Raw genomic sequence first — 24,436 nt, 5'->3', positions numbered from 1 at the left:
AATGTATGTAGACACTTGGCCACTCTTCGTTCACTATGGACAACTGCTGAATTACCATAGGGCAGCGTTTCTCAATGTATGTTCTGAGGTTCCGTGAGCTCTATATGATTTTAAATTTTATTCCATACTTTTTTACTTGGTTATTTAACAACATTGTATCAACTACTACGTTATTTTGCATCGATGGGATTAATGATAGCGAAATGGTATTTGGCAAGATGAGGTCAGGGATTCGCCAAACATTACATGACATTCGCCTTACAGTTGGGGAAAACCTCGGAAGAAATCCAACTAGGTAATTAGCCCAAGCGGGAATCGAACCCGTGTCCGAGCGCAACTCTGGATCAATAGGCAAGCACCTTAGCCAACTGGGCTGCTTAGTTAGTGAGTGATTAGGAATGACGTGATTGCCTTGGACACCTCATATTCGGAAAGAGTTCCAGGATGTTATAACTGGAACTTGAAATATTCAGGTGGCCCAATTTGTTTCTGGGTCTGTACAATAAATGTACAATCCAAAAGAATTCGTGTTAAGAATTTGTAATGCTTTCAAAATTTGAAAATTTTCGGCTCAATTTGAATGTATGAATCTCGAAGTAATTTCAGAGATAATCATTGACAACAAAAGAAATTATTGTGTCTTGTCCATTGCTGTGGAGTAATGGTTAGCCTGCCTGACCATAGTATAGAGAACATACAGTAAAGACACTGAGCCATTTCGTGGGAACAAATTCTGAATGCGCATGTCACGAAACCGGGTGTATTATCTGGAACCTCCACCAGATGAATCTCCATTACGACAGGGCTGGCATAATTTAATATTAACTGAAAACATTCATTACTCATCTTTTAACAATTTTAAAGACATGAGGCAAAGGAATGGCAATATAACCATAATAATAACTACTTCCGTATGCAATCATTATGAAAATATTCACTAATTGACGCTAATGTTCAAGTCACTGTTTGAGGCTTATGTTGGTAAAATTGATCCAAGTACAACATAATACATCATGGCGTCCGTTACGGTGAAGTGCGAACATGAATATCAACAATGGATATAAGTATTTTGACTTCCTAGCGACATAATATTAATGATAGGTAATATACATACAAGATTATTCGTATTACTGACCAATAAAATAAATAAATAAATATTTTACTAATATTTTAATAGTGGTTTGATACTAGCGACATAGTTGGATTCATTGAGAACTAGACCTTACTGAGCTTGAATTTAGTACCAACAACATCAAAGGTGCCAACAATAGTTGTCCCTACTGATTTTTCTTATACTGTGGCCATGTTCAAATCCTGGTTGAGACAAATTACCTGATTAGGGAGTTTTCCGAGGTTTTCCCTCAACTACCTGAAGCAGATTTGCTGGTAACTGTCATTTCACCTCATTAACATCATTTCATGTACCATCTTAATAGTTACAGATCAGCCGGGAGATCGTGACAGACATGGTTCCAGGATTCGCCTACAGGTGTCATCTGTCTGGGGGAACTACACAAATCCCAGGGAGCCATAGGGGCTTCAAGAGAGTGGACTACGACACACCAAAGAGTGTAGTTAATTCAGACAGATGATGCCATGGTGAGTCACAGAATCTACAGTGGCACAGCTTTCTGGGCAAAGGATGCAGCAGAATGCAAGGAAGTGAATTGTAAACAGATGGCATCGATCTGAGGAGATAGCTTATTAACAGAGAGATGAGGGATGTTCCTGTTGACGCAGACTCGTCAGAACTGGATGTCATTGCCGAATTGATAAGAAGGCATCAAGCAGTGAATCACCTGCTTGAAGAGCACTTCAAAATCATGACAAATAAGGAGGTTGCATAATAAGCCTAAGGCTACAGTGCTTGCTTATAGGCCTTCCTCTGAAGAAAGAAAAAGATTATTGTGATCTAAAACTATTTTCAATTATTTAGGCCTACAATAATCTGTGTTGAAATTAAGACAGGAGTAATGTAATGCGTAACATAATATAATGCTAACCACACATACAATAACATAAATACAGACATGGAAATCCTACACATACAACCCAAAAACAAAAATCTCAACACACTAGAACAATGTGAAATATACAGACACACTAAAACACACCCTAATCAAATTCTCAACACACAGATCAATTTCAGAACACACTATTTGACACAACTCTTCATCACACGAACACACCCACACAACAGCAGCGAAGTTGAGATAGCTCCGAGATCTAGTAGGCTCTGAGGATGGTGTCAAGTAGTACCGAAACAGCTGTAAGCCACACATGCTTACATAATTAACACGAGTAAGATCGCCATTTAATCAATTATTTTTATTTTTTACTGTGAACATTTTTAATTGAATTATCGGCTTCTGTTTTTGTGTGATTTGTATTTGATTCTAACAACATTAATATGTATTCCACTATGTTTATTTTTATTTTATGAGGTAAATTTTTATGTAACTACTCCTTTTGAACTCATTATGTACCTAAATCATATTGTAACGTTTTATTACTAACAACAATGTAACTTTATTATCTCAATAATAACTCTTCACTTTCTACACAGTAACACAGTATTCGTTAGTGCACTCCACGGACGACAATGACAATTTACTTGGACTATTACGAACAACAATGAACTGTTAATCTTAACTAATATTTACAAAGCACTATTTACAAATCAGAACTGTCAGTTCTCAGTTCACAGTTTTCTAGCTCAGTCACTCGCGTTCACAGAATCTCGTACCACAGACCTTCAGAGACGATCCGCTGAACTTCGAACTCAGGTCCCTCCAACTGCAGTCCACTGCACCCGAACTCAGGTCCCTCCAACTGCGGTCCACTGCACTCGAACTCAGGCCTTCTAATGCTCACACAGTTGCTGATGCACACTCAAGTCGAACTCTGGTACACAAGACTGGCTGGCTTGCTCTGTTCACTGGCTTACTGACTGAACTAATCATGAATCACACTCCGAGTTCACTCGCGTTTCTTCTTTTATAACCACAGCGACATAGTCTGGAAAGTTCGACGCGTGTCCAGAGATAGCACTCTCGAACAATCCAGATCCCTCTTCATTCCGCACGCACCAGATGCGCGTGCAACCCGCCCAAAACACGGACGACTTAGCCTCTTCTCTCCACCGCGTTGACGTAATACACCCCCTCTGCCCTTCAGCATGCAGATGCTCCCAGTACCAGCGTTTCGTCGGACGCGTGTTCGAACCCCGTTGCAGCTGTCACAATATCAATATGTAATTACCAGAGAGAGTATTTGGTGTACATAAACCGTTGAGTTAACTGCTACACGCACTATATCGTAATGTATTTGGGGAGCAAGGAAGGGAGGGGAGGGAATGTCATCCTGTCGCTACAATAACAACGACTGGAGTACAGTTCCTGCAGCAAATTATTTTTACTATTCAGTAATTTCACTTTATAATATTAAATAACCTATTGTTTATATTTAACATTTAATTACAACATACATAGTTCTGTGTTACATGATATTAATGTAGCTACATAAGAACAATATATTGCATATAAATACAGCGTAGAAAACATAGTATTTTACTCTGCTCTTCTTCATGACTGCATTTGTTACAGTGCACGACAATATACTTCATTAAGCTTTCCTGCTTTCAAGTCGTCAGACCACAATAAGTGCATCGATTTTTCAAACAGAGCTTTTCTGCTTTCATTTCGTCAGACGACAATATTCGCATTGATTTTTCAAACATAGCTGCAATGGTAACATGATTTACTTTCTCTAGCTCTTCAGATGTCAATAGAAACATTTTGCCCACACCTTCAGCTTGAAGTGCCCCAACAATAACATTAGCAACAGATCTGTTTGCAATATCCCACAATTTTTCATCTTTTAAGGTTTCTCTAATGCCATGTAAGACATCTTCATAACGTTTTGCTAAATAACCCATACACAGAGTAGATTGTCGGGATAGTGTTCTACTGTATCTGTATATTTTTGCAAAAATGATTTGACACATGGGTGTTACAGTTTTTTGAATGGAATAGCCTATTTGCCTTAACGAACATGTGGCACAAGTCTTGGTAAAAATCACATTCCATATTTGAACTCGTGGGAATAGCTTCGACTTTCTTCAAATTCAACAACTTAAAACATTCCTTGTGTCTTTTAGAGTTGTAGTGTTTTTGTACATGGTATCTCTTGTTCCCCAGTAGATCGACTTTACATACCATGCATGTAAGTTTTTTACCATCCGTGGAAAAGTGCTGCGATCCGAACTCTTCAACAAATCGCTGCAATTGTACATGCCAAGGCTTCTTTTTTTCTGCATATCATAAACTATGTTGTAATGTAAAGGCAAATAAATGCTTTGCACTTAGGTAAACACAAGTAGAACTAATTAGAAGGACTGTGATAGGAAAAAAGTAAATACAGGAAATAGTGTAGAAGGACCAATAAAGAAGAATATGAAGGAGACAGGAAATTCAAATACACCAGGAAATGCACAGGTATTGAAAACTATCTAAGACAGCACATATAACATCAGAGAGCTCTGTGCGTACAATGACTGTACCTTGTAGGTAAGACCCATTCCCTCACCTCGTGACGTAGTCAAAGCTCTCGGTATAGTCAACTTGTGTACACTGATAACGTACCCCATCTGCTCTCTTTGGTAATTACTAGACATCGGATTTTTAGGCGCCTAAAATAACCTCAAAATTTGTAAAATTAGGCTCTATTTTAATGAAAATAGGCATTTTAGGCACATCAAGGTATCATACTTATTTCTTTCACTGAAACTTTTAGTTATACACTAAAATACGCACAAAAAAGTATGTTTAAACATTAAAAAAGAATACTATATTATATTTATAAACAGAGCTGCACAAATTTAATATATTGAAACTAATGATATGAAATAATGATTATTGATATCAAGATTACAGTTATTGAAATTCAGTTCCATGCTCAGACTTTATTATAATTATCTGCACAGTACACCACCAGAATTTTTTCTAAATTCTCCACAGTTAACCTTTGCCTTTTGTCACTGCGAATCATTTTGAAAGCAGAAAAACTTCTTTCAACCGAAACTGATGTGAGAGGCGCAAATTTTAAATTAGGTACAATAGAAACATCAATACTTACTGGAACATTTACACTTTCCCCCGATATCACTCTTGATACTTTTTCCAACAATGAAAATCCTACATTCTTATTTAATACGTTGTCTCACTTATTTTTAACTTTTTTCCCAGTTTCGCCCAAAGCAGAATGTATGTTCACTTGAGCTTCCTTTACTATTGCTATTTGGCTACAAAGAGATTGTTTTTCACGTTCTAATTGTTCAATGCTTGCAGGTATGAAAGAAAAGTTTGGTGTTATGTAGGCAATATCGTTTTTCACTCGTGAGTCATTCAGACAATCTTTCATTGCTTTCACACATGCTGCACTATCAGTTTCAGGTAATTTATCAGTAACTGTGACCACTTCTTTAAAATACTTAGAATAATACACCACTGACTGAATCCAGGTTCCTCATCGTGTAACAACTGGCTGAGGTGGGAGTGATATATCTGGAAAGTTCTCTCTGAATATTGAAACCCTGGATGGGGCTTTACAAAAACATTTTTTGTGTTAGAAATAAACGAATTGACAAGAGGAAATTCATTCCGGATTGTTTCAGAAACCCTGTGAAGGCCATGTGCTAGACAGGTTACATGCGTGAGGTTAGGATAAAATGTTTTAAGAAGTGGAGCTGCAGCAACCATGTATGAGGCAGCATCAGTACAAAATAACAGAACTTTAGAATCGTCTATATTACCTGAATATAAAGACTGTAGGCCTTTATTTACAAAATAAGCAATGGCTTGGCTATTCACTTTCGAAAGTTCCTTAACACATACGAGGTGTGGAATCGAAGGTCCATCAGGACTAAGTTTTCCTACTACCATATTTGCTATATTCCTATTCATAGGATCTGAGGTTTCATCCACAGAGACCCATATGTAAGAATCACCTATATCCTCCCGAATGGAAGCTAAAGTTTCATTGTATATTCTGTCTAAGTAATTTTTTCTTAGGTTCGACTCAGATGGGATATTTTGTTTGCAGTATTTTTGTAAAAACTGTCTTAAAACCGGATTTTCAATTGCATTCCAGGGAATGTTAGCAACAACAAACGCTCTGGTTAAATCAGCATAGAAATTGCTGCTGAGATTGGATGAAGTAGGCTGTGTTAGTAAAGTTTGTTGCAGTTGATTTTTCTGCTGAGCTTTAGCCTTATGAGCCGCTCCTTGCACATGCTGCTTTAGGTGGCACTTCTTTTCTTGCGAAATCTAAAAATGTAAAGTAAACTGAATTAAAATAAAATCCTAATTGTTGTATTGCCGTATTTCTATCACAAAGTTAGTGGGTTCGAACAATCAAAATTTTAATGACCTGCAAATACTTTAACTATCGGAATTTAAAAGGTTAAAGTGTAGTGGTCTTAAAAAGAATTATACCTCAGGATAGCTCAGTCAATGTATAAATATTATAGGCCTACTCATTAAAATTAATAGAATTTATATATTTCAACTATTGTTACATACCTGTTTGCTACAAATCTTGCAGAATATTATTTTTCCATCATAAGTGAATTCTGAATATTCTGTTAACCATTGCCGGATCAATGTAGATTTTGCACTTATATTTTTCGGCATTATCGCGTTAAACTTCACAGGAAAATGTCCTACCGCTCAAAACTTCTCAACACAAATAAGGTGAGGGAAAGAGCAACTGTTAACGAGCATTCAAATGAACCGTTGTTATTGAGATTCAATTGGACAAAAATACAAAGTTCCACTTATTGTTGCATTTCCTGGTAGTGTTAACACTAGGAGGGCCATTCTTTTAAATATTTTGTAACGGTTTACCCTACTAATTCGCAGTTTTACGACTTTTCATAAATATTTCAAAAACACTCTTTCTCCAAAAATTGTGATTTTATGACACTCTGTAGGGCAGTACAGCTAATCGGTTTCAGACCGAAACAGTCATTTTTATAGTATAGTATATCTCTGAATCGGTAGCAGCACATGTTGTGATTGTTGCCTGCTTCAAAACTAAGGTTGGTTCTTTGTCGGCATTTATGCCTCCAAACATGTTAAATTCGGTGAAATCTATTGCGAGTGTCGTGAGATTCAAAACATTTTGTTTCCTTTATCAATGGTTTCATGGCCGGTGTGAAGCAAACTTTCCACTTTTTAAATGCCTTAAATTTCGCAGTGAATGCATGTATAAATTATAAAAAGTAAGAGTAAAATGCGAAACTTTACAGTGAGTTAGGCATTTTTAGGCGAATATTAACAAATTAGGCTCTAATAACCGTTTTAGGGCATTTTAGGGCACTATAAATCTCTTTGAATACCTTTCAATTTCCATGAAACACAAATATTAATAATTATTTTTACTTTTCTCCTAAAGAAACAAAATAGGCATTTGCCCTAGAATCCGATGTCTGGTAATTACTTAATTCTGATCCATTTGTATGTTCAACTATGTAAGCAAGTTTTAATCCTGATTGAGTGTAAGAGAAGGCCTTATGGCCTTAACACTGCCATGTTAAATGAAGCCATTATTATTATTATTATTATTATTATTATTATTATTATTATTATTATTATTATTATTATTATTATTATTATTATAAATATGTAAATTTGGTCACACTCAATTTGAATACACCAAATATGCTGTGTTTATCTGTATGTCTGCTCTGAACTATGAAAAAAGCGTTCTATCTATTTTGTGCCAGTGTGACATATTTTATTTATTTATTTACTCTGGTGGAATGAAGACCATCAAGCCTTCTCAATGTTGAAGTGTGTTAGGAATAATAACCAACAGAAACTTGTGTCAGAAACTCTTGTGGATAAATTCGTGAAACCTCTACTTAGTAATGTAAGGAAGTTCCACACAGAAAAAGTTTTCCAGTTTTTTTTCTTTCAAGAGCAGAGAATATAATGGATTAACGAAGAGAAAGAAGATATTAAAATTGCGAAACAAAGTAATATTTTAATTAAATACTACAAACATAAAGCCTAGGACCTATATCCACAAGCAATTTCACTAGCTGTTAGGAGCTACCATCTAACGACAATTTTTTTCTGTTCATGTTAACATGTTTGACCATTGAATGAACAGGCAGTGTAAGCAACCAACGGATGTGTTCGAGCAGGCGGTGCTTAAACACGATGAATGAATTATCACTAAAGTAAGTTTGAAGTTCTAGACCAGGTGTAATTTAAAATCCCGCGGCACACTCATATACTCTAAACCATTGGTTCCCATCCAGTGGGGAAATTTGAGAGTTTTAGGAGGAACATATTTACTGAATGGTCTGTGGAGAAACTTCCAGGCTTATACCGCATTGTCTTGGTGCTAGTGGCTGACATTTCGACCGCTGTGTTGTGGCCATCCTCAGAGCAATCAAAACCTCAGCCACTAGGACAAAGACAACGTGGTATAAGCCCGGAAGTTTCTCCACAGACTATGTACACTGGCTGCGGAAGCCTACGCCAATATTTACTGAATGTTAATTTGTGTCACATTCGCTGAAAGTTAATTCTTGTGGACTCACTTTTTTACCCCTCTTTTCACTTTCACTTTTTTTCCTATGGCCACCTTTACTATTTTCGTTTCCTCACGGCACACCAGTTGAAATAAGGCTGTTCTAGACTATGTATCTATCAATTTCTTTTTTTTTTTTTTTTTAGGAGGGGTATGAAGGCTAGCACTGCGGCCTGAGGCTTATTTACCACTCAAAATAGTTGCTTTCCTGTAAATATCGTAATTCAGCTATGTAGTGCCATCTGTCAATCCAGTAATGTAAGCTTAAGTCTGGTGAAGTCCCACTTGAACATTTTTTCACCCCCCCCCCCCATGAATAGTGTATTATGCATTCTCAGATTGATAATATCTGCGCAATACTACATGTAGCTGAAATAATTATGAATATTGAAGAAGGGAGTGACAGCGGAATTATGAAGGGAAATGGGAAAACCTCGAGAAAAACCTTTAGGAACCTTACGACTCCATCATTGCCGCGATTTGAATTCAGGTCTGTAGTCATCGTCTGCCAGTGCTCTGTCAACTGAGTTACCAAGATGATCATTGAATGTTAGGTTACAGCTTGTCCAATGCTACTACAAAAGCAGTAGATGACTTTCCCAAAGCATAAAGAAATTTAGAATAAGTAATAATTGAATAGACGGTCCCTATTTCTTCAAATAAAATAATAATGGAAAAATAGAGACTTAACAGGAAGCACTACTTACAATAACATGCTGAAGAATTTCAATCTCTCCAAACAGAAATTACGAACTGGAAAACAATTTTGATACAAAATTGAGCATCGCTATAAATCTACACCCCTGTATAACAATTAATTAGAAATATTTTGGTGTTCATGTCATCAGGCAGGTACTATCCAACAATCTGGTCTCCACAGTGGCCAGATCCTAACCTGTCCGACTTTTGGTTATGGAGGAATTTTCATAGCATACCCAGCAACACTACAGCATCTGAAGAATACAATTTTGTAAGAAGTTAATAATCCGAGCCATTTCCTGCAAGATATTGTACATGATGCCTCAGAAAACTCTGCATTTTATTTGGTTACTAAGGCCGGTATTACATTATCAAAGTTCTTTGAACAAAGAAATTTGAGAATTTGATACAAGAACTTGGATGAAAACTATCTTGGACCATTCTTTGACGACTTTCTGCATGTCGTTACATTTGATCAAAGTTACCATTGAAACAGCTTGAAAATGGCAGATAAACTTCAGCTGTTATGCGGGTAGGTTGGGAAGTGAAATGACATCTATCAGTATGACCAGCATAATGTGTCTTCTTTCGATACAAAATAAATCTAACTGAAACATGGAAGGCACTAAAACAACAGCTGAAAATAAAGAGTGAAAATGACAGAAAATTGTAATTATAATGTTTTTGTTTTCTAACGCCAGGCATTTGACAATAAAGTCATTTGACCTCTTGCACTCCAGTATTTTTCAAAGATGTTATCATGGTCAGCCACTGAAGCACAGATTTTGAGGTGTTCCAAATCCATTTCTTGGTTTGTGTTGCACAATGGGCAGTTAGAGGGCTGATATATTCCAATTCTATGCAGATGTTTGGCCAAACAATCATGGCCTGTTGCCAGTCTAAATGCAGCTCAGACGATTTTTGTGGTAAATCGGGAATTAACTGGATTATGATGCAGAGAGTTCCATTTTTCCCTTGAGATTGTGTTATCAGATTTTGTTTGTTGAAGTCTAAGTATGTAGATTTAATAAATCTTTTCACAGAGTAATACATAGATTTAGTAACAGGTCTGTAAGTAGCAGTGCTGCCCCTCTTTGCTAAAGCATCCGCATTCTCGTTTCCCAGGATTCCACAATGGGATGGTATCCATTGGAATACAATTCTTTCATTGAGTGATATTAATTGAGACAGCATTTTAGTTATTTCTGCTGTTTGAGATGACTATTGATAGAATAGCTGCTTTGGAGTCTGACAATATAACTGCATTCTTAAATTTATTGATGTGGCATAGAAGATTCCTGAGACTTTCACTTATGGCAACGATTTCTCCATCAAAACTCGTTGTTCCATATCCAAGAGATCCATATCCAAGAGATCTATAAAGTGAGAAGAGACAGCACGTAACACCTGCACCGGCACCTTGTTCTCTGGAGATCAAGGATCCGTCGGTGTATGAATGAAGCCAGTTTTGTGGAGGGTACCTAATATTAATTGGCTCTAAAGACAATTGTTTCATTATTTCAGTATTTACTTCTGATTTCAGTATTTCTTCTGTTAAATTTAGATTATATTCTATATTAATAGAGTTAAAGGGGTTTGGTTTAATTTGTAAGTTTTCTTTTAAATTCGGGATATTGATTTTCTGTTTTAATTCTTGAACCATGGATATGAAAATATTTTGAGTTTTCAATCTACAGAGAAGACTGTATGAATGCCAATTGTTTCCTGGTAATCTGATAAGTTTTTCATATTAAATCAGTACTTTTTCTTCTATTGTCATTTTGAGGCTGTTAGTATTAGTGAGGAATCTCATAGAATCTATTGGACTTAATGTTGAGTCCTAAAAATACTTATAAATTTATATGAGAACGAGTTTCTTTATAACTCGAAATGCCTGAATTATAAAAAGCCGGAACTGTCCATTCACAATTCTATTCCAAAGACCTACGAATGACATCTTTTCAAAAAGCTAACATATTGCCAACCATCCTCATATGAGTTCATCCATATGTCTGGCATCTATAGCAACAAGTATGCTTAGAGTGATTGTAAGGCAAACATACAACATTAACTATTGCTTCACAAACAAATATTACAAATGATTGATAATAATATGGTCATTTTTTATTATGTAAAAGAAGATTTTATGTACAATAAGAAAAGTTCCCTGTATTTAAGAACTGAAATAATAGGCTAAACAGTTAATGTCATTTAGATAATATATTTTTGGAAACAACATACAAAAACATTTAAGTAATTGATTAACTAGCGGACTTACTCGTGTTAATTATGTAAGTCTGTGCGGCTTACAGCTGTTTTGGTGCATCATCACATCATCTTCAGAGCCTACTAGATCTCGGCGTCATCTTGAACTTCTCTGCCTGTTATGTGGGTGCGTTTGATTGTTGAAAGGTGTTGAATAGTTGAGTCAACCCACATAACAGGCAGAGAAGTTCGAGATGACGCCGAGATCTAGTAGGCTCTGAAGATGGTGTGATGATGCACCGAAACAGCTGCAAGCCGCACAGACTTACATAATTAACACGAGTAAGTCCACTAGTTAATCAATTACTTATATTCAAGTGTTAAAAGTAGTGTACGCAAGATTCAAAATGGACAAAAACATTTCTTTGTGGATATTTAAAACTGCCAAAAATTAGACCATCTTAGGCTGCAGGGTGTCATGCAGCACCTATATTACTCATACATAATACAAAACTGAATTAGGCCCGTTACACACTTGAAGAGATCTCACTAGCGAGAAAGAGGCAAAGAGCCCTCCTCCACACACTTGGTGAGTTCTCTCTATGATCATCTATGCACTGGCTTCATGCAGAGAATATTTTTCTGATTGTATAAAAGCACCTGGGGGAAATAGTACAGGTTATGTATATTGTCATACTTTACAAATGATGTACGAACGCCATTATGTTGAATTTGAGTCTTCAGGTGATGGAGATATGAAGCTATTTGAACATATTTTGTTACTTAAAAGAAAATGTAGGCCCAAAATTAAAGTCAGAAAACCACGGATAAGAAATTATATTTATCTCATGAAGATAAAGGCGAGTTTCGGTCACTGATTTCGGTCTTTCGGATTTGAATAATATGACATAACATTGTTTAGGCTTTATTTCAGGTTGAATAGATCTCAGTTTTTTGCAATTCATGATATGGTAGAGGATTCTATGCTATGTTCTGATTAAAATTATGCAAACTGTTAAGACATACAAATACAATTTCAAATGTTATAATTAATACTATTAAAGCTCATCAAAATAAAATATAGCCCTATTTATTTTCAGATAATCTGATATTTGTCTCCAGATTTCTTCTTTAAGTTTAGTGTTTTTATAGTTTTCATCCCATATATCATATAAATAGGCTTATGGGTGACATCACACAAGTTCGATAAGTTTCTGATTGCAATTATCAGCCATCTTTCCTCATTGTCAATAAAAACAATACAATTCATCACCACTTGTGATATTACTTCATCTTTTCCTACATTCAATCGTCATAAAGAGTATAAACACAGTTTAGTATATACAGTCACGAAGCTTGAGTTGTGAGGGTGCTAGGAACAATAGATTGTGCCGGTACTATTTCACATTGTCTGTAATGAGGCGATATTAGCGATCCTAGTGGTTAGCAACTATCTATGGATGCATATTTACTACATATTGAGCTTCGTGACTGTATATACTAGACTGTGGTATAAATGTTACACATCTTTGATAAATGTGTCAAGAAAATTTGCTGAGGTACTGATTTCAGTGGGAAACTCGCTCGAGGTTTTCACCTCGAATGAGAATCACTTCCAGCGTGTGGACGTCCATTTGAATTATTGTTATCAATCTTAGAATTTTCTCGCAACACATTTCTCGCTAGCGAGATCTCTTCAATTGTGCAATGGTCCTTATGGAGCTGGTGAAGATTCAAATTGAAGGGTCTCTAATATGGGTCGTAAAAAGCATAAAAACGAAGAAAAACCCATGCAATATATTGTATAAGCAGAGAATAACACAAAACTATCCTGATGCATTTACCTGAAAACTTAATGTTCATATATCAGATGAACTCGCTTTTTTTTTTTAGCTGTAGCGGATTCTTCAATAACCTTGTTGAATTCAGGAATGTACTTTCTTCTCCAGAGAGAGCACAGGTAAAGCATTCAGTCTTTCATTTCCCATTGAATTTCTTAAAAATGTTTTAACATGATTAGGGTTGAAAAACAACGCTCACTTTCAACTGTTGTCATTGGATGGTAACTATTATTTTCAACATGACACATTCCGAGAAAGTGCGCGACATGTTATTTTTGACAAAGAATTGTAAAAGAGCAGCAGCACTGGCTGCCCTGTGCAAATTTTGACGACTGTATAAAACCTGCAATTCGGTTTTCAGCTTCTCTCCATTTAATGTAGGGTAAGCTTTGGTAGAGTCTTTGGGCTCATTTGCTGGAAATTAATCTCACAGTCCTTGAAATTACTAACTATACACAATTTTGAAGCACTAAGATGGTCCGAAAATTGAAATCTGTCTTTAATATTGTTGACAGTAACATCGCATACTTCAAGAGCATGAACATGATTGTTCCTTGGATTTGTGTATTCACTGTATCTTTGTTTGTTGTTAGGCTCATCAGCTGTCACCTCCTCTGATTCATAAGTTTTTCGAATTTCAGAAATGGCATCACTAAAGTTATCTAAAAATTCTCTAACTTTAAGTGCATCAATATTTTTTTGTTGAATGCAGTCTAAGAAAATAGCTACGTGAAGCATAACTTCGTGGTAAAATTCTAACCAAAAGAGGAACTGGGGATCCTTTAAAGTACGAGAAAATCCCGTTGCCTGCCCACATGTATGTCTATCATTTATTTCTGTCTCGAATATGTTAAAAACATTCTATTAGACTGTCTTTGTTTTCATACACACTATTTACAGTCCTGTGCTGAAAGTGCCATCTCATCGGGGGAACACAAGCGATCCTTTGAACAAACTGAGAAAGATAGTCCATTCTTTTAAGTGATCTTGGAAAAAATGGACCTATTGCCTTGGATATCTTCAAAAAATGTTCTACTTTGAGAGGATGACGATATAGCATTTTGTAAAATCAAGTTGCCTTGATGAGCATGACAATATACAGTAAAACCCCAATAAGACGCTGTTCAAGGGACCGGGTGTAAACCGCATATTAACTGGGACTACGTTTTAGGCGGGTATACTAATTTTGACTTACATACAGTATCTATTAACATTTTTCTTTATTGAAATACATGATTCATGAAAGGTAATACAGTATTACTCCATTATGTAATTACTGTACTGTGCATCAAAGACATTTACAATATGTACTGTACTTGATTCTTTCGAAAAAAAGAAAAAGTCATTTATAGATGTTTGCTGTGTGCGTGTACTCCAAGTCCTCATGTTTACCACACTTCAGTTTCTGCGATTACATCCTCCCGACGTCACAGCTGTAGTGATTGAGTCGCGATTTTTTTATTAATGTTCGTAATGTCGATGATGGGATTCCTAATGAATCAGAGAGTTGTTTCTGATTGAGTACAGTTTTCATCATACTTTCGTAAGATTTCCAATTTTTCGACACAAAGCGCTTTTTGTTTAACACTCATTGTAATCACATTCACAGACACTTCAATACACTCAAGGACAACAAACTGCCCAGCAAAACATTCCAGAATTTTTTTATGGCCGAGTGAGGAATGCTGTTTGAGAGAGGGGGGTTAGCAAGAGGGTGAGGTATTGTAACTGTATGTAGGCTTTAACCACGCAGATAAGGAGTCGAATAAGAGAGCATAACAAGAGGGTGAGGTATACTAAGGTATGAAGTATGAAGGTTTAAATGTGCAGGTAAATGGTCGAATACCAATACTTTTCAGGTTAATGGCACCTGTGAGTTCAATGACCAAGATGTTTCATTGCTGTTACAGTACATTGCTGAAAATTACATCGAAAATATCCCACAAAACAGGGTATTATGCGGGACTTGAACGCAACAAATGGGATGTTTTATAAAGGCGTTATATATGAAATGTGCAGGGACCGGACAAAAAAGGCGTATTACAACGAATAGTGTAATAAGCGGGCACGTCTTATCGAGGTTTTACTGTATGTAGTTTGCATTAGGATATTGTTTCTTGACCAGACATTGCACACCACCCTTTTCCCCTCTCATAACAGAAGCCCCATCATCTCGGGAACCTTGTCCACCCCAATTTCATTTAGCTGCTGCAAAATTATTTCTGTTAAGCCCTGAGCACTCCTATCATATACCTAAAATAAGCCCCAAAATCGCTTTTTTAATTTCACTTCCCAACACATATCTTAAAATGATTGTTAGTTGAGATTTGTGCTAATTATCTGTTGTTTCATCAGCTTGCAACGATATATAATCAACTCTACTGCTTTCAGTTTTTATATGTTGCTGATATACTGACAACATACTAGATAACAAATCATTTTGAATAATTTTTGAGGTGCCTTTGAACATCTTCGCTTTTTCTAAATGATCTCTAGGGCACTATCAATTGTGGCAGTATAATTTATTAACTTTTTGAACACACGTTACTCGAGTCCTCAGTTTCCTCATGACCTCTTAAGGCTAGTTCAAATTCACCACGAAACTTTACTGCATCATAATGCATGACAAAATACATCTGTTCTTGTTCACCTCTTCATTATGCTTCTGAACATCAATTCTATAGCCCTCATCTAGTTGTTCTCTAATATTAATTTGTCCTATCAATGCTAAACTTAATTCATCGTCTAAATGAGATTGTGAGAGGCCATGTTTTTTTTAATTTTGTCAAGCAAATGTTTGAAATCCGTAATACCAGTCCTTGCCCACCATTTATCGTCACCCCCAAACAGTACACACGGAAATAAAAGAATCCATTACTCGTTTCACAGCCACAAATCTATTCACACTTTTCGTACTGTACACCGATTTGTTGAAATATCTGGTGTAAGCCCTATTTCTATCACTATACTCCTGTTTTATATTCAGAACGTGTCTTTTTGATTGTAAATACTTCATCATCATCATCATCATCATCATCATCATCATCATCATCAAGGTTTAGGCCTGATGGCCTGTTCCTTCCTCTTGGATAGTGTCCTCCCATCTATTGCGGGGTCTTCCGACATTCCTCCTTCCTTCCGGTCTGTAGTTCAGTATTTTTTTGGGAATCTGTCTTCATTCATCCTTAAAATATGTTCTTTCCAGTTTTTCTTTTGTCTTGCTAATCTGTCGTTTAAGTTGAAAATTCCCAGTTCCGTCCTTATGTGTGTGCTTCTTTTCTGATCCAATAGAGTGTAACCTGCCACTGATCTCAGAAATCTCATCTCTGCAGCCTCTATCCTTCTTTCTGATCGAGTCAATTCCCAGTTTTCTCTGCCATACATAAGAACAGGGACTGCCATTACTTTATAGAATTTTAGTTGGGTCTCTTTTAGTGTTTTCCGGGATAAAGTTCTTTTTATTGTACCGCACATTCTCTGGAATTTATTTATTTTGTTGTTAACATCGTTATTTTCGCAATAGGATACGTTGCAAACCAAATAATTGAAACTACTCACTTGCTCAATTATTTTATCCTCTACCGGTATTACTATTTTGGTCCTTAGATGCCTAATTCCCAGAAAGCTCATTGCTTTACTTTTTGTTAAAGATGTTTTAAGATTATAATCTTTAATAACTTTCAATAACTTATTTGTTGCTATTTGCAAACCGTCCTCTGAATTACTTAAAATCTCTTGATCATCGGCAGACAGAAGAGTGTCTATGCTCTCTTTGCCGACTATAAAATGTTCTGTTAAAATACTTTGCCATTCTTTAATGGCTGCGTCTATATATACATTAAAAATTGCTGGTGACAATGGGCATCCCTGTTTCACTCCCTGGTTTATTGCCACCCTTTTGTTCGTAATTCCTTGTCCATTTTCTATACTTACATATTTTTTCCTATACAGACTCTGAATCACCTTAAGTATATGTTTTGGGTATCCTTTATTTTCTATTATATTCCATAGTTTATTTCTTATAACACTATCAAATGCCTTTTCTTAATCTATGAATAGAATATATGTTAGCAGGTTGAATTCTCTTCTTTTTTGTATCAGTTGTTGCATTATAAATACGCAGTCGGAACAAGAACGTCCCTTCCTGAATCCGCATTGTTCTTCTTTCAGCAGAGCTTCATTACTTACTTACTTACAAATGGCTTTTAAGGAACCCGAAGGTTCATTGCCGCCCCTACATAAGCCCGCCATCGGTCCCTATCCTGTGCAAGACCAATCCAGTCTCTATCATCATATCCCACCTCCCTCAAATCCATTGTAATATTATCCTCCCATCTAAGTCTCGGCCTCCCTAAAGGTCTTTTTCCCTCCGGTCTCCCAACTAACACTCTATATGCATTCCTGGATTCGCCCATACGTGCTACATGCCCTGCCCATCTCAAACGTCTGGATTTAATGTTCCTAATTATGTCAGGTGAAGAATACAATGCGTGCAGTTCTGCGTTGTGTAACTTTCTCCATACTCCTGTAACTTCATCCCGCTTAGCCCCAAATATTTTCCTAAGCACCTTATTCTCAAACACACTTAACCTATGTTCCTCTCAGAGTGAGAGTCCAAGTTTCACAACCATACAGAAGAACCGGTAATATAACTTGTTTATAAATTCTAACTTTCAGATTTTTTGACAGCAGACTGGATGATAAAAGCTTCTCAACCGAATAATAACAGGCATTTCCCATATTTATTCTGCGTTTAATTTCCTCCCGAGTGTCATTTATATTTGTTACTGTTGCTCCAAGATATTTGAATTTTTCCACCTCTTCGAAGGATAAATCTCCAATTTTTATATTTCTATTTCGTACAATATTCTGGTCACGAGACATAATCATATACTTTGTCTTTTCGGGATTTACTTCCAAACCGATTGGTTTACTTGCTTCAAGTAAAATTTCCGTGTTTTCCCTAATCGTTTGTTTTCATATAAATGGCTCAACAGTTTGTATTTCAATTTCATCCCGATCACAGCAGAGCTTCATTAATTACATTTATTCTTCTTGTCACTATTTTTGCATATATCTTATAAGCTGAATTCAAAAGGTTTATTCCTCTATAATATGTTCATTCATGTCTATTTCCTTTTTTAAAAATTGAAAATATTTTTCCCTCCAGCCATTCTTCAGGTATCCTGTATGTTCTCCAACATATGTTCATAATATCTAGAAGTCTATATTTGAATTCAAACGGTAAATACCTACTTCAGGAGCTACTTTATTCCATTAATTATAAAACACTAAATAATCATACAATATAGACTCGCAAGTTACAGTATACACATGGAACTCATTTAAGAACCAAATAAATTTAAACTATATTTCTTAACTTTACTGACTATCAATTTTCTAACGCAATGTATTTATTTTTATTTTTAATACATACTACAGGGCTGTGTCTTCTGCAACTGGCACTGATGATTTTAATTTACTTCTTTTGTGGTTTATGGATGGACAGTATAGAAGAATGTGTTCCAGATCTTCATCATGATTATTACACCACAGACAAGTAGGATTATCAGAAATGTGAAAACGGTGTAGGTACAATTGAGTGACAATGTGACCTGTTAAAAATGTTTGAACATGTCTGGGCAAGTTTTTGTACGTTTCCAGGTCATTTGGTTTCTTTTGTACAGACTGTGCACCCCATCTCTGGCTACTAGCAACAGGCATCTATAATGAACACCGATCAAAATATCCCTCATTACTCGTGAAAAACAACAACTGAATAGACTACAGTGGACTGTAGTGGACTTTATGTTGTCAGCAAACAGCTGGATACATTAAGAAGGTTGATTGATATTTATTTTTATATTTTAATTAAAGCCGGTACACGCACTGCTGGACAGACCACAAGCACGAACTCAACTAATCCCTTTTTCAGTTACAAACTTTCTCTCAGTTGAAGTGAGATAGTTCCATCACCCTCAGGATCAACAAGGTTGTAAATTTTCACCCTCCAATCAATGTCACCCACCTCGACCATAGCAGGCCAGTGCCCCTGCATCCACTTCAAGGATGAATGTATTTTTCTGACAACATGCCCAACAGTTAACTAACAGGAGAGTATTTCTATTATACTGACAGCGCAGACATTGAGTGCTGTGCTCCTGACCACTGAATCTCTATAAAAGGAAAGCATTTCTGACTACTGAATCTCTACAAAAAGCGTGCTATTAGATTGAAGCAAAGTAGAAAGTAACTTGAAAATAAAATCTTATCGAGTAAGGAAATTCTGATTTATTTCTCCAAACAGCGTCACTCCTCAAACTAAAGGAAAACATCTCAGAGAAGTTCTCAGAAAACAATCATTCCAGTCATGGTGCCAGCTCCCACATAAAGGCAAAGGTGTTTGTACATATGAAGAAAGCCTTAAAGCCAACTCCTGGATCTCCTCTAAAAGTGTCTTTCGTCCTTGGAATACATCAATGCCATCAAGATGTGCAACATAACCGCAGTGAGATCTGTCCCTAGCAGAACCTTCAGTAGTACCCGTTGTCGCCATCCCGGCTGCAGCAAGACTGAAACACTTGGCCACGTACTGGGGTTCTGTAAGAAGGGAGAGCTACTGTGTAACAACAAACACCATCGTGCCTTACAGCAATTGCCAGCCTGCTAAGAAACAGAGGATGGGAAGTACATGAGGAGATTCATTGTGTGTCTGAAGATGATTCTCACAGAAGAGTCGATATAATTGCCATCAATAGAAGAACCCAGAAAGCGATGGTCTTAGAGCCTGCAATTTGCTTTGAACGAGACACGAATCAAGCACTGCAGATAAATGATGACAAGCAAGCTAAATATGTACCTTGTCTTCCATACCTCAGTGAAAAATATGGCATTTCGCTTTACAACTGGGATGTTGCAGGCTTACTATTTGGAGCGAGGGGTTGTTTACCAAAATTTACATGTAATATCCTTAAATCTTTTAAAATTCCCTTTTATGAGGTTCAGAAGATTGTAATGGAAATTCTGAAGGCCTCTCTTCAAATTTTACACTATCATCTATATGTTAACACGTAAATTTTTGTTTTAATTTACAAATCGAATCAGTATTTTGCTCGTTTCATTTCCCTTTATCTTTTATATTTTGTTAATTCCGGATCCCAGTGGTCAACCTCACTTGAGGACGGATGATTTGAAATCTTAGTAGTAGTACAAAATATTTACTTCTAAATTAACAGCAGGGCAAGAAGGGAGAGTGTGTGACCCTGTAGCCTTTCAAAGGAGCCGTGCCTGACTGTATCTATTATGAACGTAAATGACTTTGGTTTTTTAACATAATGAAAACAATTTTAAGATCTTTTGGGATGTTGATAGTAATACGTGAAAATAAGATTTATGAAAATTAGTACTAGTCTAATGCTGAGGATCTTGGATGATTTCCATTCTCCTTCTTGCTTCTCAGTACAATTTTGACGAAGGTTCATGCCGAAAGTTTTCAAGTGCAGAGCATTTGATCACTCTTTGTTTTCTTACGCCTTGATTAAGAAATACCTCTGATTGAGTTCTGGCTGATATGTACATCTAGCCTTATTATTATCAGACGGTATATCTCACTTGACGATATGTATCAAGGAAGAACAATGCATCTTAAGTCTGATTAGCATAGTACCGTATGTAACTAGCCAGTGATGTATGCAATGGAGGTGGAAAGGAACTGGCCACCCTATCCCATTATCTCCTGGCTTAGTTGCCTCATAAGTGATGCCTTATTAGTGTCACCACTTATGAGGTTCAGATCTGTCTTCGGACAGTTGACCAAACAACAACTATTAAGAAAGCCAATATCAGAGCATACAATGCATGTTGGAGTTACTTGGAAAGTGAAAGACTCATCCTAAATACCGCAGTTTCTTTCATAGTGGATTGTAAGCGAACTAGAAAGGGCACCCATTAAAAATGCTCTGATTGGCTGCATAAAGCACATTTTATTACAGCAGGTTCTAACATAAGTCGTAAAAGTAATCTTGCCAATGTATGATGGAGGAAAATGTGCACGAAGTCAAATAACGCTGTTTCAGGTTCAGATAAGTAACTATGGCAGTTTGTGGCGGATGTGATATTATAATAAGAATGTGTAATAGATTAAAGGACGAGAAGTATAAAACAGTGTTGCCAAGCTTAGGGATTTATTCCTAGTTTTATGCAGCCAGGGCCGCCGAGAAGGGGGGGGGGGCAAAAGGGATGAGTGCATATGGGCCTGTGAGCAATAAGGGCCCGTCAGATTAAGTGAGTCTGATTACTTTTTATTACTGGTATCACGAATAATTATTTGTATATACATATGGGTACTATAAAATTTTGTAAGAATATTTGTTACATAAATTTGACATATTAACTCAAAAATAGTAGAATTAATACAAATTACCACTTCATATGTAAATATTTGACTTTTATGTAATAGAAGATCAGTTTCCCGCACTAACGTTCACCAACACGACAATTGAGGGCCCCGGCATTTGCCTGAACTATGTTCCCATCGCTTGTACTGAACACGTTCAATTATTTATTGGCTTGTCCTTTTTAACTGCCAAACCCCCACTGGCCCACCACAATATGCTAGTGGACTCTCTCAAACCGAAGTGACAGGATACGTTTCTCTTTCTGTACATTGTATGTTTCGTGTCGAAACTTTCGTCTTTTCATTGTCGTTTGTCTAGTAAATTCTGTTCATTAGTGTTCCTGATTGTAGTTTAACTGCACAATGGACAAGTACAGACATAAGTCGGGAGCTGAGAAGCACAAGGAGAACAGAAAAAATTGGAAGATATTAATATGGGTGTTAGACTGCGTGAAAAATATTATGAAGATATTAACAAAGAGATCAGTGACGAGCCGAAATATTTAAAATCAATTCATGTCTCTAATTTAGGGCCAACCCCACCGAAACCTATGAATCTCCTAAATAGTCTGAGGGAATTAAAATTAGATACTTTATTTCCAAATATTTGTATAACCGTTAGAATATTCTATACAATTCCTGTGACAGTTGCTGATGCTGAAAGATCCTTCAGCAAAATGAAGGAAATAAAAAATGTATTCAGATAAACGAAGTGTCAAGAACGACTGAGTAACCTTGTTTCCTTAGTCTGGAGCGCGATCTTGTTAGGTCTTTAAATTTTGATTACGTAATTGATGATTTTGCATCAATGAAGTCAAGGAGAGTTGTTTGTTGATGTTGGACTGCAAGTTAGAAATTACAGGTGTTTAGGAATAATGTTTTATGAATATAATATGTTGTGCTAATGTGAAGTTTTGCTAAAACTTTTCAACGTAATAAAAGTGTATACTTTTAAGTTCCTATCTGTGTATGGGGCTACCTTTTATTTATTTTGCAAATAATTATTATGGTTAGAATAACTGGTAACTTGTAATTGTTACTTTTTTCAATGGGGGTCCGAGTACAATATTGCATAGGGGCCCACAAATTCTGTCGGTGGCCCTGTATGCAGTTACTATAGTTCTAGGGAATTTGAGTGCCATTTGGAATAATTATATGGATAATTAATCCTAAATTCATTGTTTCTATGGATTCTTCGATTTTCTCTTTATAACTGAATCTTTCCTTTTATTTCATAATCTTAGTTTTATGTACCTATTTAAAATTTGACTCAAACATTTTCTTTAACCCTCTACTGGTATTGCTTTTTAAAATAATGTGCGTTAACGATATCTATCCATATGGATCTATATTGACCCATAGATACCAGTTGAGGGTTAAATTATATTTCCTAACAAAAATAAAGAAGTCTCTTTCCAATTTTAATTTATTTCTCATTGCTATTAGAAAAGAAAACGTGTCATCACAGATCATATGACGGTCCTTCTCTACATTCTTTACTTGCAACTTTTTCTCGTAGGAAAGTGATTAGGCCTACACTGAATAACAAAAAAAAACATTTTCGGTGGATATCTTGGTATCCAACATGCGTTCTAAGACAACTGAAACATGCTGATTCCAAATATGCAAATCATTTGTCTCTATTACCCACCATTCTTGAGATATACGACATCATTATGTATAACAACTCTCAGACAGGAGTTTCAGTAGAGTATTTATTGCTACATGGAGTACTAATGAACATGGCTTCAGCTAAGAAAATGGTGCAAATGCGCCACGTGGCACATAATTATTACAGCAACATAGTTTAAGGTGTAATACACGTATAAAATACATACATATAGAATATACTTCCTTAATTTAAGGTGTGTTTGGTTTGTATTTCTTAGCTGTAGACTTTCGTTTGCGCTGAGCATATGGCATGTTGCTCTGAAGCATCCAGCAGTAGTCAGCCAACATCGCTGCATTCCATCAACCCCGATAGCGTGATTCCATCACCAAGATGTCCTGATGAAAACATTCACCATGTTCGTCGCTGACTGAACCTAGGTTCTCAGGGAAGAAATGAAGATGTGAGTCGAGGAGATGCATTTTGAGGGACATGTTGCAACCCAGCTGATGCACTTCTGCACAACATTCACATAGCCAGTAGATTTATTATTTCCAAGGAAATTGGCTACGACTGACTTGAATGCCATATGCAGGGTGGACCATTTAAGTTGATACTGTACAGTGTCTCCAAAACTAAGCGTTGTAAAAATAAATGTCTTGAATAAAAGTTGCTTAATATTATGGGGGAAAGTAAATGCCATTTGTCGTGTTTTATTTGGAGGACGTGATGGTTATTTTAGGGTCAATTTAATTTTTTTAAATAGGAATCTACATTTTTTATGTTGTTTTCTCATTCCTCATAAAAAAAACTAAACAACTTTTGTTTGAAGCACTTTGTGATTGTTCTTACACCAATATTTTGTTACTGTAGGTACGTTAATAGAAAACCACAATTTAAGTCACACAGAATTGTGGGCACTCAAAGTTGGGTTTCTGGCATCTTGTCAGCCCATTTGTGTAGTGTGGATATAAAGTGAAGAATTGTGATGGTGTCGTGTGGTTCCTGGGGTAGCTCAGTCGGTAGAGCATTCGTGCGGTAAGCGAAGGGTCCCGGGATTGATACCCGGCTCCGGAATAATTTATG

At 36.3% G+C, this 24,436-nt stretch overlaps 1 protein-coding gene across 7 annotated transcripts in view; it reads left to right on the top strand.

Moving 5' to 3' along the window:
* Positions 1–23,989, top strand: part of LOC138710125 (uncharacterized protein CG3556-like) — a 90,991-nt gene extending 67,002 nt beyond the window's left edge. For 6 of the 7 annotated variants that reach the window (XM_069840756.1, XM_069840757.1, XM_069840755.1 and 3 more), the window contains one exon: positions 1,437–8,042. In XM_069840756.1, coding sequence (XP_069696857.1) covers positions 1,437–1,534 — 98 coding nt within the window. In that variant the 3' untranslated portion in view covers positions 1,535–8,042. Of the gene's footprint in view, positions 1–1,436; positions 8,043–23,630 lie in introns of those variants that run through there. The other variant, XM_069840760.1, reaches the window with a different exon arrangement.
* The last annotated feature ends 447 nt before the right edge of the window (positions 23,990–24,436 follow it).

Source organism: Periplaneta americana, chromosome 12 (assembly GCF_040183065.1).
Source record: "Periplaneta americana isolate PAMFEO1 chromosome 12, P.americana_PAMFEO1_priV1, whole genome shotgun sequence".
NCBI lineage: Eukaryota > Metazoa > Arthropoda > Insecta > Blattodea > Blattidae > Periplaneta > Periplaneta americana.
The sequence above is the reverse complement of the archived record's forward strand: the minus strand, read 5'-3'. Positions and strand labels throughout refer to the sequence as shown.